This window comes from Eumetopias jubatus, unplaced genomic scaffold (assembly GCF_037043125.1).
Source record: "Eumetopias jubatus isolate StellerSeaLion01/CBP00866 unplaced genomic scaffold, mEumJub1_p1.0 scaffold_5, whole genome shotgun sequence".
Taxonomy (NCBI): Eukaryota; Metazoa; Chordata; class Mammalia; order Carnivora; family Otariidae; genus Eumetopias; species Eumetopias jubatus.
The window spans coordinates 67,719,464-67,736,469 of NW_028274811.1; the positions used below are offsets into that span (position 1 = coordinate 67,719,464).

Genomic DNA, 17,006 nt, shown 5'->3' on the forward strand with positions numbered 1-17,006 from the left:
GCACACAAACATGTTGAAGTCTTACCATTAGGTTTTCATGCAGTCTGTTTCCCTGCAGCGAGCATTAGCTTTAACCCTTCAGTGCTGTTGCTGAATGTCATGTAGGGGGAAAAGGGCTGAAGCTTTACTCAGAAACAAGCCTCTCTTTGGGTGAGGATCAGCAGTTTACGTGAGAGAACTGCGGATCTATCTGTGTATCCGGTCTCAGGACAGATACATGTATGTTTTATAGTAAATCCTCAAGCTTGTTCAGAAGGAGGTTCCAGCATTTTACCAGTGCACTGTGATTTGTGTGAACTGTGTGTTTAAAAGATTGGGTAAATTCAGGGTGTGTCACATAGATCTTTCTCTTCCGCCTGTATACCTTCTGCCTCTGAATGAACTTCTTGATGGCAACTCTTAGATTACATAAGTTCAGCATCCCTTAGGGTTGGCTTTCTAAATGCACTGCCCATGGGATGAGATGGCTATTTTGTTGGTTTGACTTTCCAGTGCTTCTTAGAGAAAGTCATCACTGAAAGGGTTAAGGTATGTTACTGCAGCAGTTACCAGCAGACCAGCCATCTACCTTTGGTACTTACAGGAATTTTATGACTCTTGATCATATTATCAAATTCTTCATTAATTTTTTTGTATTTTTCTTCAGTGCGTGGGGTGAGTGCATAAGAGGAGTCGGGATCGGGGCTTTCACAGCCTTTGTTTTCTTTCTTGTTCAAGGCCTGCCAGGTTCAGAGAAATATCAAGAGTAAAAAAAATGAAGGGTGTTCCGAGTACTTACACACAATCTTTGCCTGCTGATCATTAGATCAATATCTTCGTTAATTTTCCTGTACTTGTCCTCAGACTCAGGGCTGTGACCTACTGAATCGTCTGCATCGGGATCTGGGCTGTCACAGCCATTAAGGCCCTTCTTTCTCAACGTCTGAAATACATAATTTGGAAAGTTCAAACCTAGACAGAGGCTGTAAGAGACATTCAGGGGTGTTAGAGAAGTTCAAGCTGTCTAGTACGTCAGGTTGTTATTACATATGCTTTTTTACATTAGGGTTAAGAAACCATAGAGAGAACCCGTGAGTGATTTCAATAGCGTACCCATTACTAGTTACAAAAAAAATAAAAGGGCGATATTCCCTTTACAACTAAATTCAGTCAATGAACAAAGACTGGTACAAGGGCTGAAATTTCATGGTACGGAATTTATACGTGCTTCAAATATCTAGTGACAGATACTTACAGAAGAATACAAGTAAGGTGGCAAATTGCAACACCGTCTTCCCACAGAAAAATTAGAAGTCAGGGCATTACACAATGATTTCAGAATTGCGATCGTGACAAAAGCAGAAATGTTGGAAACGGATCTCTAGTTTGAGTTTAACCTAATGGTTGGTGCTCTTGGTGTCCTGCCACCCCTTTGGATGTGCGCACGACAGCAAAAGGCCATAAGAGAACCCAGCTAATATTCTCATGAAGCACCCGGTAAGAATGTCCAAACACTGTGATCATAAGGGAGAATCATCTTTGTCTAGTCTGGTTAGGCATCTATATTTGTGAAAATCTGTATTGAGATTGTTAATACTGAGAAGCTATTTGCCTAAACATTGGCTGAAAGAAAAGTCAAAACGGCTGAGCCTAACTTTTCATAAGCTGAGCAAGGAAGCCAGAGGACACTGAAAATTGGTAACCAAGTTGGTAACTACCAAACTAGCAAAAGTTCCTCCTGGTTCCAGCTGAGTAGGACCACCCTGAGACTGTCTGCTGACACATGAAAGTGAAAAGTCAGTGCCTTCTCCTGAACCTCCTGTCTCCTTAAGGTAGGTCTGGTCCAGTCACAGCTGTCACATAAGGATAAATACGAACGTAACACTGTAACAGGAAAAGTATGAGTCAGGAGTCCTGAGTTTTACTTTCCCTCTTTTTATTCCCCCCTTTTAACTGATGGTTGTCAAGTTAATTGTACCCCATCTGATTTACAGAGATAATGTTATGTTTTTAGAGATCATAAAACTTCTGATTAATCACAGCTTGCCATGTCAATTATTAATAGACTAGCAACATTCCTGATTTTTCTTGGTACTACCAACATCATTTATAAAGAGCTGGGTACCTAAGTGTCTCTCATTAATGGAAAGTTCAGCAGAGCTCATCTTTATTAAAGACAGAATTCACATACAAATAAAGCAGAAGCTGTGACATCAAGCTAAGGAATTCAAAGCTGAGATAACACTCCATCTTTAATTCATTCAATTGGGGAAAATAAATAAAACAACATGAGTTAAAAAGGGGGTGTCAGTCTTAACAATTTAAACTCTTTGGCTCTTATCAATGTGTAACAAATATAACATTTAAAATTAGTTTCTGAGGTACGGGAGATTTTTCACTTAAAGTCAAATTAAGAGAGTTACCATTTCTAATACATCTACGATACACTACAGCTCTGTAAATATTTATTAATGTTATAGTGGAAATAATATAACAAATAAACATATGGTTACAGCTTATTATGTGGTATAATGTTTGAATATTAAAATGAATATTTTGACACAAGATGATAATATATACATTTACAATCTTGGGGAATTTATAATCGGTGGGGCCACCTGTCCCCCTACCATGGATCTACACCATCATTTTTACCAGAATAAGTAACCCTGGTGGGGGGGGTTCTTAAAATAATACTACAAAGAATGTTACAATACGTTACAATAACAGTTTTATTCACTAACTTAATTTTCTATTTTAGGCTGTTTTGTTAGCATTATCTCAACTACAAGAGTATTCTTCTGGGTGATAACTATTTGCTGTATTATGATCTGTTTCTGCTTTGATCTCCACATATCCTTGAGCTTTTGAGAATAATTTCTGAGTGTCTTGCATCATAATACACATATTTTTCATAAAAATTAACTTATGTAGAGAAAGATGTCAGATCAAGAAAATATTATCTGATGATTTTCAAAACTCACTTGCCTATATTTCTATGAAGCATGATAGGAATATTATTATATAAACCCTTAATTTAAAGTCTTATATAACATTAATTTATAGTCTTATCTAGACAGTAGATTTTTCAGCATGCACCGAAATCTTTTAGCCAATAAATCATATTGTAAAAATTATAGTTGTTTTGATGTGCAGATTTTTGACAACAGAACGCAAGGGCTAGGGGAGGCCTATCAACTGTCACTGCAATCCATCTGGCACATACATGTGTGCTAAATATTCTTATGAAGCTTTCAAGGGTAGATACTGTGTTTGGTTTATAAAAATTCAAACATCAATTACAGTTTGTTGAAAGATCTCCACAAATGTTAACTCATTATCTCTCACAAGTCTTCCACGAAGATTTTAGGGAAACTTTATGCCAGGTCTCAAACCAGCGTACGCAAGCATGAAGGTCCACACCTCTGGCCTCCTGCCGGGGGGAAACATGGGGCCACCTTCCCCTGCCCAGGCTTTCCCACACTTGTAAGGTGAGGGATGCAGAATAGATCGCTTTCACTCACATGCAACTGCAACAGTAGAGTGAATGCTGAAATAAGATAGAAAAATTTAAAAATTGGGCTGTGGGAACGCTTTAAGTATGAAAATATGGTTAAAATATTGGTATTTCTAGAGGTCAGATTTTAGAGTGGGAATGTTTATTAGTCAATAAAGCAATTATCAGTTTTTGGATTAAAAAATCATTAGACCAAGGGCTCATTTTGTACCTAAAGAGTTATATAAACTGTTAAGCAAACAAAGCAAGTGGCATGAAGTCATAAATGAAACAGCAGTGAGGGGGGCGGGAAACAGTGGCTCATTTTCTCCTTATAAATTCTTCTTGTTTCTGACTACATTATCTTTCAATGAATATCACCAGTATTTAAGTAATGAAATATCTCTAACACTGAAAGATACAGTACAGTCTTATTTCAAGTTGAACTGTATTATTTAAAAAAGGGGGCATTTGAGATATACAGATACAAAACCCAAGGACAAATTAATAGTGAGTTCCAAATTCCCATAATCACATAACTACAACATTGAAAAAATTGTTCAAAAATATTATCCTCAGCTGAGAGCTTGTAGAACACGTTTCTGCCAAGAACAGATGATCGTGGTAGAATTATAAGGCTCTGAAGATGGATGTGATGGCATAAACTTAAATACTATCATGTGAATGTGGAACTTTTATCTTTATTATATTAAAAATCTACAGCTGTTTAAGGATGACAAAAGAATTACTGTTAGATCGGCCAAGTCTGTCTTTATTGTAGCGATAAATAGTCGGTATAAACTAAAGGGACTGTTAAAACTGGATAAATAAGCACTATTCCTTCAGGCCTTTTTCTAGAAAAAAAAAACAACCCTCAAAATCTCTGCCTCTGGACTTTGAAAGCTTCTCTGATCTTTTACAAATGTTATTGGTCAGGTAATGCAGGCGCTTAAATCATTATTTTTTTTATAGGGGCTAGAAGTCCCGGCTGCATATATTGTGTCTCTCAGCTGACTATGTTGTGAAAAGATTGATTCTGTCAAGATGAGGCAAGAGATCTACTGAAACCAGCTTCTCCTGCTACGTATCTAAAGAAACTCTTCCCTCAGAGAACTCTGTAAATCTTGAGTGAGTCTGTATACTGAATTCAACTTTCCATGTGAGAGTGACACTTTTGGGGTAGATCAATTGACGGCAGAGGCTTCTGGGATGTTTTCACAAGGCAGCAATTGTCATGCAGTGAGCTGAGAACAGCCGTTTTTTAGAGAAGTAATTAGATTGACAGAAGGTGACATACTCCAAACAATAGATGGGAAAGGGAGTCCAGACAGGTAATCCAAAAACCACATGGAATCTCCCCTCCCAGACATGTGGACATATGGACCCTGCATTATTACATTTGTTCATCAGGAAAACTTGAAATACATATAAACTGACGATGATAGGTGACAGGTGCTTCAAAAATTCTAATGAAATAGATGCAGGGAACAGATTCTATTTCGTTACTGAAAGGAATATAAATGAAAAAGAATGCCACATGGAGCTCTCATTTCTCGTCTTAGGTATTATGTTATCATCTACAAAATTCCTTCTGTATAAAATGGTTAAAACTGGTTTCCCTTTCTTAATTATTTCTTGTTAGTAAAAAAGAAATAACTAAACCATTAGCCTTTTTCAATTAAATGAAGCTATATATTTTATGTTACTGTTAGTTACATAAAATTAAGCTTATTTTAGAGAGCCACCATCACAGATTAAAGCTTCCAACCATTCAACTTCTTTCCATTTTGGCAATCTTAGTCCTCAAGAATATCTATTTTCGGGGTGCCTGGGTGACTCAGATGGTTAAGCATCTGCCTTTGGCTCAGGTCATGATCTTGGGGTTCCTGGGATTGAGCCCCCGCATCGGGCCCCCCGTTCGGCGGGAAACCTGCTTCTCCCTCTCCCTCTGTCTGCAGCTCCCCCTGCTTCTGTGCTCGCTTGCTCTCTCTGTCAAATAAATAAATAAAATCTTAAAAAAAAAGAATATCTATTCTCATCATCTTTCTTTTTCTGTACCTACCCACTGTACAGCAGCAATTTCAAATCCTTTTGCAAAAAACCCATACACACCCATTAATTTTTCTCAAAATCCAAATAATCAACCTTTTTTGTGCAGCTAGCATTACCCTTACTTTAGAGGGTTGATATGTCAAGAACATATGCAAGAATTATCTCTATTAGTTGCATGAATGTCATGTTCGCACAAAAGCCAAGGGGGGAAAAAAAAGCATCAACTTAGAAAAGGTAGTTTCCTTTTCTTTAATACTAAATCATTTTTTGTGCTTATCTTTCACAGCTTTATGAAAATAAGTGTCTACTCTTAACAAGCTGAATAATCTTTAGAAAGCCATAAATCCACATAGGAAAAGGAGATGCAGTTGAGATGGATCCTGCCTGTAAGCGAAGTCTCTGAGAGTATTTCGTAAACATCCTCCCAAAGCTGTGTGCAGCTACCAAGCTGCTGCTTTCGTCCCCTCAGCCCTGGGGGGTGGCTGCCCTATGGAATGACTTCTCTCACTTAAACTATCGTCAGCAGACAATTACTGAAAACCTATGATACACAGATACTGTCTGGTGCACTTGTGTTTTAGAAAAGCAGGCAATACAAATTTAAATGAAAAACCTCTGAAATGGCCTACAATATTATATATGGTTTTCGTGTGTGTGTGATTTCTAGCACAGATTGCTTAGACTGGGGAAGATCAGATGCCAAGAAATTTCTCTATAGGTTTTAATTACCAAAACTGTAAGCATTGTCTGCACTATCTTTCTTTGTTCTTAATATAGAAATGAAAAGACAATTAAAATACTGCAAATTTACTACAATCGGTAGGTAGACTTTAATTAGACAAGCAAATCATATGTAATCATATCTAGTACAGACTGTAAAAAATTAAATTTTACCCCATATTATTCATTTGTGGTGAAAATTTTAATAAAAAATTAAAAATATAAACTTAACACTGTATTTCCTCCAGGTTATTAATGCTTATTCTAACCAGATATTAACTCCTACTGAGGAAAGGCTGGGAAGAGCTGGAGATTTTCATTGTTTCATTTTATTCCTTTCCTCCAAAGATAATCTTAATATTGGACTTGAAATTCTTTTCACCGAACAATTTTTCATCTTTAGATAATGGAAATAAAAGACACAAGTTAAAGATTTGAAGACTTTTAATGTATAGAACATAAAGAAACACCCACCCATGCCTTCTAGTGGTCATGAATTATTTCATATAAACATTCAGATGGTGATAGTTCCTATAATTACTGGTACTCTAATCCTGGACTAGACCACCAAGGATCATCTGGCCTTTCCTCATGTCTTCCAGAGGGGAAGAATAACGGTGCATAAGCAACTTGCTCAAGCTGGGCTTCTAGAATGAGCCCACCAATATCTCTTCCCTGGACTTGAGACAGTCCTCCTTCAAGGTAGAGCTAATTAATACACCATCTCCTCTTTGTAGACTTCCCTGATCATCAGGGCAGAATTAATTTCTCCCTCATTCATGTACATTTTTCTATTAGAGCCTTTATCACACATTATTACTTATGGGTCTCCCTTGCTAGCTCATGGGGCAAGTAACAAAGCACCTTCCTTTATTCACTTTTGGAGTTTCAATATAGAACTTGTAAAGGCTCAATACATGTTTGCTGAATGAACAGAACACAGATCTTCACTTTAATGTTAGTGTATGCAGAGGTTTCAAGACTGGACCAAAGCTGTCTGGCTAGTTGGAAGCAGAAATGGTAGTGGGATTCAGACCTCTTGATATATATTTGCTAAGGGCTACTATGTGTCAGGTGTTGTCTGTCAGGGTCCTCTGGATGCAAAGATGCATTCCCAGAGATATGATTAAGAACTTCTGTTCATATGTTTTTCTTCCCATGAGTGAACTCTTGGGGGTTAGGGATTGTTTACTAGCCATTTTGTATCACCAGGACTTCGCACAGGGCCTGGCACATGGCAGAAGATTAATAAATGTCTGCAGCATTAATGAGAGGCTGAATGGATGGATGAACACAACAGGAAAGAATGCTCAGATGCTAGAGGGAGAAAGAGGAGTCTCAGTGTAGTATTTTTGCAACTGTAATTTCTTTTTCACCATTTTATATTATTATTTCACATTATATTAAAACAGTTATTATTTTGTTCTTTTTAAATAACTATGATAAATTGACTATTTTTTGAATGTGTCATTTTAAAGTTCAAAAACAATGCAGTATGAAACTCATTAAAACTCAGGAGATTTATATCATTGAATACTTAAAAATTGGGGTACTGGTCTAGATATGGAACGTCAGAAATAACTAAGCACTCATGAAATCTTTAAGGTCAAAAAGCCATGATCATATAATCTTGGCCATGATATGAGTAGCAGGAAAGAGGGCACAGGATTCAGTATGGAAGAAGGAAAAAGGGAGGGGTATCTTAGGCAGAATGTGTAAAGGTAGAAAAGGAAAAACAGAAAACTTATAGTCAAGAGCATGGGGAAACTTTTGTGAATGTGAATCAGATACTATAAATTTGAAATAACCATGTTTTAAAATTCTTGGTCAGAGTTCATCTTTTTTCCCCATTTTTGGATGCTGGTCTACTGCTCCACTATTCTCCTGGGCTTTGACATTGGTCTTATTCCGGGCCAACCTTAGCCTGGAGGATTCATGGAAAATCAGGGTGATTCTAAGGCCAATCAGATGATTCAGGCTGCGTCAGGATAGGTCAGTGGGTTGATGTTTTTGTTAAGAATTCTTCCACCACACCTCTTCTGGAACCTGCACAGGGCATGCATCACGAGGCTGGCCTGGAACAGGACTGAGATGGGGAAGTTTGGCACACTTAGCCATGAAACGCTCCCTGACATTCTGAATCCAGGAGAGATCTGAAGTAAAATACTAAGCAGGGAACATTTAATATATAATGACTGAAATGCATGCTAAAATATGCAGTTAATCCTAATCTCTATAAAGCAAGCTAAAAAATAAAAGATGAGATAAAAAACAAAAAGCTGGAATATGAATGATCAAGCTGGAAGTGGGTTTGAAGGATGAATGATGTTAGTGACTTCTTAAATAAGGAAGAAAAAGATAGGACAAATCTAATAAACAAAGGTCGAGAAAGGGAGGCGAGGAGTAAATTAACAAAGATCAGGAAGCAGGATTTTTGAAAGTCTAAAAATATAAATGTAACTTTACCTACTAACCTTTTTCAACTATGGCATTTTACTTGCAAATAGGTTACAGGGATGACAAAGGCAGATTATTGAGAGCACTGATTCTTGAAAAATAACACACTCAAGCATCTTTTTAAAACCATTAATGCTTTAACAAAAGAAGATGTATATGTATAAGGATAGGTTAAATCATTATTTTTGTTTCCATGTAGGCTCTTACCTAGTTGTAAATGCCTTTTTATTGAAGTTGGGTCAGGGCATGATTAGTCATGAAGTGGGAGTAGCCCACACTACCTATATTTATCATCGGCTCAGGACTACCATTCTCAGTCACCATGCTTCCTCATTTCTACAGGATTCCCACGATCTCTTCTTCTTATTTATTTTGTTGATTGTAACCTATCCCTTTATCCATTCCCCTCCCATCTTTCCTTTCCTAGCAAACATCACACCCTAGTTGTTCAAGCTGGAAACCCAGAAGTCACCCTTGACTCCACCATCTCTTGACTCTGTTACTATTTTTTATATTTGGTCTCCCACCCTTAATCTGTTTGTCCTCTGATCTCACCTTCCAGCCAGCCAGTCATCCTTCCCACTTTCAGCAGGGTCTCATTACAATGCAAATCTCATTTTATCACTGTTCTCCATACAAACGCTGGTGGCTCCCAAAGGCCACAACCCTGGTTTTCACAGCAAGCCCTCCTCTTCTCCAGCCTCATTCCCTCCCTTCTCCCCCAGCACTGTAGGTTTCATCAGCAGGGAAATTCCTACCATTTCCCAAGTCAGGTAGGTCCTGTAATAACGCTGTTTTGATGTGTGTCATTCATTCCTGTCTAGAATATTGTGTTTGCTTCTGCTCTGTGTTACACAAACCTTAATCAACCTAGGTTACCTATTACCCAACGCCATCCCTTGCTCCATGAAGCTCTTTCCTAGCTCTTTTAGGCATTTTGGGACTCCCTTCTCTGTCCGTGACTTTTTGTGTGTGTTTAATAATAGGTGGTATATTATATTCTAATTTATCTTCTCACACGTCTGCTTCACCACTAGACAGTGAGTTCTGTAAGGACTGGGTGTCTCTGGTTCCTGCCATAGGGCCGGATTAATATATATGGGCTCAATAAAGGTTCTTAGTAACCCTTCACTGGATAAATGAATAAGCAAACAAACCTGACAGTCATACTCTCTAATACTGACAGACTAACTGAAATGAGTTGGGTGGTTTCCTAAGATGACAGCATTATTTATATGTTTTAATAAGATTAAGTAAAAAAATGCAAGGAACACAAGTTCTGGTAAGTTAAAGCAAGCTCTAGAATCACTTCACAACTGTGGCAATAGAATATCCCTGTGGGAGTGGCAACAGTGGAGGTGACACAGACTATTTTATACCGGGTAGAAATGGTTTGTTTTTTTCTGTTAGTTGGGATCTATAGTTTATCACTAGTTTATCTGAAAAGCAGAGTGTATACGGAGCATTCAGTAAGGGAACACAAAATAAGATGTGAGGTTCACAACTGATTGACTCATGTCATGACAATTTTGATCATACCAGAGAATTGTACTTGAGATAACCCAAATCCTCATTTCTGAGATAGCCAGGGACTCCCAGATGAAGGTTAAATTGCTTCCTTGCCTAAGACCTCTCTCCTACCCTGGGCCTCTGCCAGGCTGCAGAGAGGTAAAGAGCTCCAGCAGCCTTGACCCTAGTCTCCTTCTCTCCTGGGCTGGTCTTTGGACTGATGGGAAAACCCTCTCTTTGTCATTCACTCTGGGTGATTTTGGTTATTTGATAGTGATTGGACAGCAATGATGGGAGAGGGCCCCTTATTCTTTGCCTTCCCAGCTGGTACACTCTGGGAGTATGCCCTGTGAAAACTAGCCTATGTGTTAATTCGGAGGGTTCTGCCTGAGCCTGAGCCTGAGCCTGAACCATCTGAGAGAGTGGGTTAGCACATGCTGCTCAACACCCATATTGTTCTGACATGTTAACCTGAGGTATCAGGGCCTCAGAGCATCACTGGGATTCTGTGAGAACAATATGAACAGCACAGCTATGGTGGCTGCATTAGAACCAACCTCTACAAGAGCAGAAACCCTGTCCTTTTCACCTCTGTACCTACTGCAACCTGAATGTGCCCACTGCAAGGATGAGACCCAATAAATACTGTTGTTGCTAATAAAAAAATAATGGAATCCAAGGCTGCAGTGACAGAGGTTCTTATTTAAGATGGAATCACAATGGAAGCTGAAAACACACAGGGGGCAGTTGCTAGATTTGTGCTCGGAGTATATGCTGTTTTTGCCCCTACAACCCACTCTCTCTAACCCCACCTTCTCCCAGCTTCACACATAAATTTAAATTATAAAAGGAAAGAATCCTGTGGACTGGAGAGGTAAGAGAATTAATGCGTCTCTCTTTGTGCTTCTCCAGAACTTTGTAATTAACATTTATTTCATAATGTTCTCCGTATTCTCGGTTTTGTCTCATTTTCTAGATTTTAAGATCCCTGTAGACAAGAAACATCTCTTGAAAGCTTTCTATCCTTAGCGACTAGTGCAGTATGTGACAGTAGAATATTGCAACAAATTGGCTGGCTCTTCTGGACAGCCAAGGAGAGCCTGATGACATATAATAAGGAGGCTCAGAAATATTAAGCCAAAGTTAGTGGGGATCCAAGCTTTCCTTTTCCTTTAAGACTGTGTACCTTTTCTCTCTTCTTTCAACATCAGTAATGTTTGCTAGGTCTGCCAAAGCCTAGCAGCCTGGGTCTCTAGCCTTATTACTTGTCTCTTTTGATGTAAAATCCCCGGGGATCTGGTTAATGCATATTGATATTTTTATTTCATTGGCTGAAACACTGGAAAACTTTCTGTTTAAAGAAGAGTGCCCAAGATATAATGGGTAAGGTGGTCACTGATCAGGGGCTGGGCCAGTTAGACCAGTAGTTGGAAGAACACCATGGGGCTCTATCAGACCTGGTCTATGAACAGGAAACTAGGCCAGCAACCCTGGCTGGAAGTCAAGAACTGGGAAAGAAAGACTTCTTCTAGGTTCGGAGGGTTGTCCTGGAGGTAGAGGTTGTTGTACGGGATGTGAAGTTTATAGGATGTAGTCAATGGATCAGGGAACATACCTCTATTCACATTCAGAACAGGCAATAAGAAAGTCCCTCAGATTAAATCTCCAAACTGCACAGCAGGATACTTACAATGCCCTTTTCTTTCTTTTCTGCAAATAGGTTTATACTGGTGATATGTTTTATCTCTTCTTCCACATTAAAAGTTACTTGAAGTGAAGGACAGGGTCTAATCTATTTATTGTCTACAGCTTGTATGTCATTACCACAAATCTTTTATGTGGATTGTTAGTAAGTTGTGGATTTTATGCTCAGCTGTCTTGGGTAGGTGTCCGGTGGAAGAAAGTTTGTTACAACTGTACCTTTTAATAATCAAAGAGCTTCAGGTAAATAAAAGGTGCTTAAAAATAAAAGTACTTCAAGTTCCTGGGCAGTTGCTCAGTTTCAGTTCTCCATTTGAGACTTTTGCTGTATTTACAAAGCACATGGACACCATTCCAGTCATTGTCTGCATTTAGACGAGCCCTCCCTGCAGTCTTAACACAGCTGTGCTCTGTGGGGTGACTGTGTGCCTGCCTCAGTCTCCACATGACCAAGGAGAATTAGAGCCCTCAGAATTTCATAAATTAATGGGAATTTTGGGTTCATTCATCAAAGGGCCTCTATTTGCTTTCCTAGCAATGCAGTTATTTCCAGCTGGTACCAGAAACATAACGAGAGCATCAATAGGACAGACATCAAAAGTACCAGTAGCATTTTAGCAGTAGGACCCTTTACTCAACTTGCCACAAGGACTTACTCTCTGGATTCCTGACTTATTCGTTATTACAGGTTGCTGTCTCCTGACTCACATTGGAGGTTCTGCTATTTTATAATATTGCTATAAAGGGTCTGTTCTCACTGAAGACAAAAACAGACATTTCTCCAAAGACACAGAGATAGCCAACAGACACTTGAAAAGATGCTTCATATCACTCATCATCAGGAAAATGCAAATCAAAACCATAATGGGATATCATCTCACACCTGTCTAAAATTTTATGTCTAAAATAAAAAACACAAGTAACAACAAGTGTTGGCAAGGATGTGGGAAAAAAGGAACCCCTGTGCACTGCTGGTGGGAATGCAAACTGGGGCAGCCACCGTGGAAAGCAGTACGGAGGTACCTCAAAAAATTAAAAATAGAATTACCATATGATCCAGTAATTCCACTATTGGGTATCTATCCAAAGGAAACAAAACACTAATTTGAAAAGATACATGCACCCCTACATTTACTGCAGCATTATTTACAATAGCCAAATTATGGAAGTAGCCTGTGTTCCCTGATAGATGAATGGATAAAGAAGATGTTATATGTTATATATATATATATATATATATATATATATATATATATATATATATATATATATATATGAATGATAGAATATCACTCAGCCATAAAAAAGAATGAGATCTTGCCATTTGCAACAACATGGATGGATATAGTTTATAACGCTAAGTGAAATAAGTCAGTCAAGGAAAGACAAATACCATAAAATCTCCCTCATATGTGGAATTTGAGAAACAAAACAAATGAATGAAAAAAAAAGAGACAAACCAAAAACCACTCCTAACTATAGAGAACAAACTGATAGCTACCAGAGGGGAGGTGGGTGGGGGGATGAGTGAAATAGGTAATGCGGATTAAGAGCACACTTACCATGATGAGCACTGAGTAATGTATAGAATTGTTGAGTCACTATATTGTACTAATATATTGAAACTAATTGAAACTAATATAACACTATGTTAACAATGCTAGCATTAAAAAGAATAAAGGGTCCTTTTTCATTAGCATAGACAATAATGAATTGAGTATAGGATGCCTGGGTGGCTCAGATGGTTAAGCGTCTGCCTTTGGCTCAGGTCATGATCCCAGGGTTCTGGGATCGAGTCCCGCATCGGGCTCCCTGCTCCTTGGGAGCCTGCTTCTCCCTCTGCCTCTCTCTCTGTCTCTCATGAATAAATAAATAAAATCTTAAAAAAAAAAAACTGAGTATAATCATTAAAAATAAACAGGACAAAACTATCTACAAAGAAGATTCTGAAAATACCTAATATGCAGTCCATTATAGCAAATAGGGATCTTTTTTCTTAGATAAAATACTTTCAAAGAAAATAAAATTCATAAAAAAATGTTTTGGAAAGGCTAGCATTATCAATATCAAATGCTCATCAAAACCTACATAGGCTAAGCTACCTTATCATTTTTGTGTAGGTTTAAATTTTTCTAAATTTATGTTTCCAAATTAAATTAACCAATAATTAAAATCAAACTCATTTCAATTTATTTTCCTTATGCTATGAATGTTATCCATATACAAATCCATGGTCTCAGAATCTTAGAGCAACTCATTCACAAAATCACATTTCCCATGACTTCATACATTATACAGATAAGTAACATTCTTAGGTTTTGCATTCAGTCACTTTGGATTTCATATGATGCTACAAAAGCTAGAGAGAGCACTAAGAAATGAAAAACAAAGTTATGGACAGTATATGCTTAAGTAAAGTAATTATGACAAGAAGGAGAACGCGAAAGGATAAAATGACGACAGATGATGGAGAGATGACAGACAAATGGATATGGGGAGGGAGGAAGGGAATGAGAATGAGAGAGAGAAGCTGAGGGTCTGATGGACAGAGGGAAAAAATAATCCAGTGAGCACATCAACTGATCCCCCAGCAGGTAAGCTGGCCTCTCTTCATGCCTGGGCTCAGCACTTTATGATCTAACATAAAGCTTTACCACGGGCCATCAGCAATCTTGCTCATCCTGTTATTTGCTCCTGGCAGTGGCTGGGCACCTGTTGTCTAACTCAGTGAGGCCAAGTGGCATCTGCCAGCCCCACAGACTGCTCTGTCCTCCAGCTCTGGACAGCCTTCTCTGGGGAGTCTCTGTGGCACTGGCCTTCCGGTCCCCGTGGCATAGCTACCTGCTTTTGTTGTTATGAGGGCCTCAATAATTTCAGGCATTATCAACTGAAAATGTACTGCAACCTGATTTTTAAGTTTGGCATACCTTATGGATTCTCAGTGATTTTGTTAGTTTCAGTGGTGAACTTAAAGTTTTCATTTGCACAATAATTTCTTCCATATTATTCATTAGGTAATTATAAAAACATTTCCCCTTCTATGGCATGAAAAGGAAATTAAACCAGTCTTCCCACACTATCAAAATATTAATTTTCCCCTTAACCGAATCTGTTCCTCAGCAGTAACACCTCCCATTAATGGAGCATTTCCTATGTGCCAGGGACTGAGCCTGCAGCTCTGCATGGATCTCTTTTTAAACTCTCGTAACTACTCTTCCCCATGACTGCCACAGGTGAAGAAAAGTAGGTGTAAGGAGGTTCAAGCACTTGCGAAAGTCCGCAAAGTTAGTGGTGGAACCGAATTAACGAACTCATGTATGAGGCTCCCGGTTTTCCTTTGTCCTTATTCTCCTATTCTGCCTCTGCACGTCATCCGATTATAAAGATTGCCTAAGTTAGGCCAGTGTTTTCTTTGAATACTTTGTTCTCAGATGAAATTGGTGAAATGTTTGGCAAATCTTATTTTTTTCATAAAGAGATATATTTGTAATAGAACTCACTTTCTGATGAATAATTTTATCTAAAATGTTTTTCCTGTTGTGTTATTGCAATAGCCACTGAAGAGAGGGGAAGGCCCCTTCCATAATATTTAGGTTGCAGCTACCTAGTTAAAATGAAGTGTAGGATGTTGAAAACCGAAGGCAAAGAAAGGTTGGTTAATTTTTTCCACTCCTACATTTTTAGGACCAGGAAGGAAGTCCTCTGCATTAACATTAAGGCTGTATCTATCTGAGTAAAATGAAGTGTAGGTTTGTCCCAATTATTAAAATAATACTAGCAAGAACTTCAAGTCTCTGTTAATAAGAGAAAAAATTTGCTTTATAGTTTTTTGGTGCCTCTATTCTTCAGATTCCCAAGCTAACTGCCCAGCTCTTCACTTCAATTTGCTTGGGTAGATAAGAGATTCCAAAGCTGGTAACATTTTTGCTGGGGTGATGGGGGTAGGTAGGGGAAAAGAGAAGAAATATATACTTCTATGGAGGGACGACTGTTTCTCTCTGGCCAATACTATGGGATCATGAAGAAATCGTGTATGAGTTATAAAAATTCTCCTTTTTAAACATGGGTACAGAAGCTCTTCCCTTTCTTTGGTTTTCAAAATGATATGGATAATACTGTGTTACGTTATAGCCCAGAAGGGAGAAAAAGTGAGGGAATGACTGTAAAAGTTCCCAGTTTTTTTCAACTGTTACAAGGAAGACATAGCAAGATGGGATCTTCTTAAGTGAAAATTTCCCCAAGTCCCAAGGAAAAGGGAAAAACTGCAGGAGAGCTTCAAGAACCGCAAGACTTGGGTTTTTGCATCTTGTCAGAAAATCCACACTGTTAGTAAAAGCTGAGGGAAGGCATGGCACAAACCTGACTCAGCAGAGAAATGCCACCCACAGTCACCGATGCAGCTTCCGCAGTGGCTGAGCTGCCCTGTTTTCTCTGGAGGCTTCTCCAGCCTGGCCAATACATGAATCTCTTAGATGGGAAACTGAATTTTTTGAAAATTGAAATTAAACAAAGTTTTATAACATTTAAAAGAAGGTTACAATTTTGATACTTGGCTTTTTACATGGGTTTAAAGTCAATTTTCTGTTGAATAAATAATATTAACCACACATTAACCAACTAATAGTTTTAAAATGCCCCAAACTGCCATCACCATCATTCTGAATAGAATCCCACTTCTTTTTAAAGACCACGGTTAAAAGATGAGGGGAAACGGTACCATTAAAAGAGGAAGCAGACCATGGTTCAGAGTCTGTTTCCATGAGGTAATGCACACACACTACTGAGTAATGGCCAGAGGAATTCAATCTATACTGACATGAAGTATGAAGTTAAGGCAGGTGGCCGAGAGACGTTAGAAGTCCTCCCCGCCCAACCTCCGCCTCCACTTTCTTGCATTTCTTTATTGCTGAAGCCAAAGGGACAGACGGAAATCAATGAGTTTGTTGATCTGACACAGGAACTTGTGCACAGTGAGATGGAAGTTATATATCTGAGTTCATCTGCTGGAAATTGCCAGTCTCACATTAACTACATGAGTTATGTGTACATATCTGTGTGTACGTATGTGAGTGAGCAAGTGTGTGTGCATGTG

At 38.5% G+C, this 17,006-nt stretch overlaps 1 protein-coding gene across 12 annotated transcripts in view; it reads right to left on the minus strand.

The window, feature by feature from the left end:
* Window positions 1-17,006, minus strand: part of MEF2C (myocyte enhancer factor 2C) — a 150,311-nt gene that overhangs the window by 41,343 nt on the left and 91,962 nt on the right. For 9 of the 12 annotated variants that reach the window (XM_028114496.2, XM_028114498.2, XM_028114503.2 and 6 more), the window contains exon 4: window positions 779-922. In XM_028114496.2, coding sequence (XP_027970297.1) covers window positions 779-922 — 144 coding nt within the window. Of the gene's footprint in view, window positions 1-581; window positions 720-778; window positions 923-17,006 lie in introns of all 12 variants that reach the window. The other 3 variants (XM_028114507.2, XM_028114502.2, XM_088023384.1) reach the window with 2 other exon arrangements.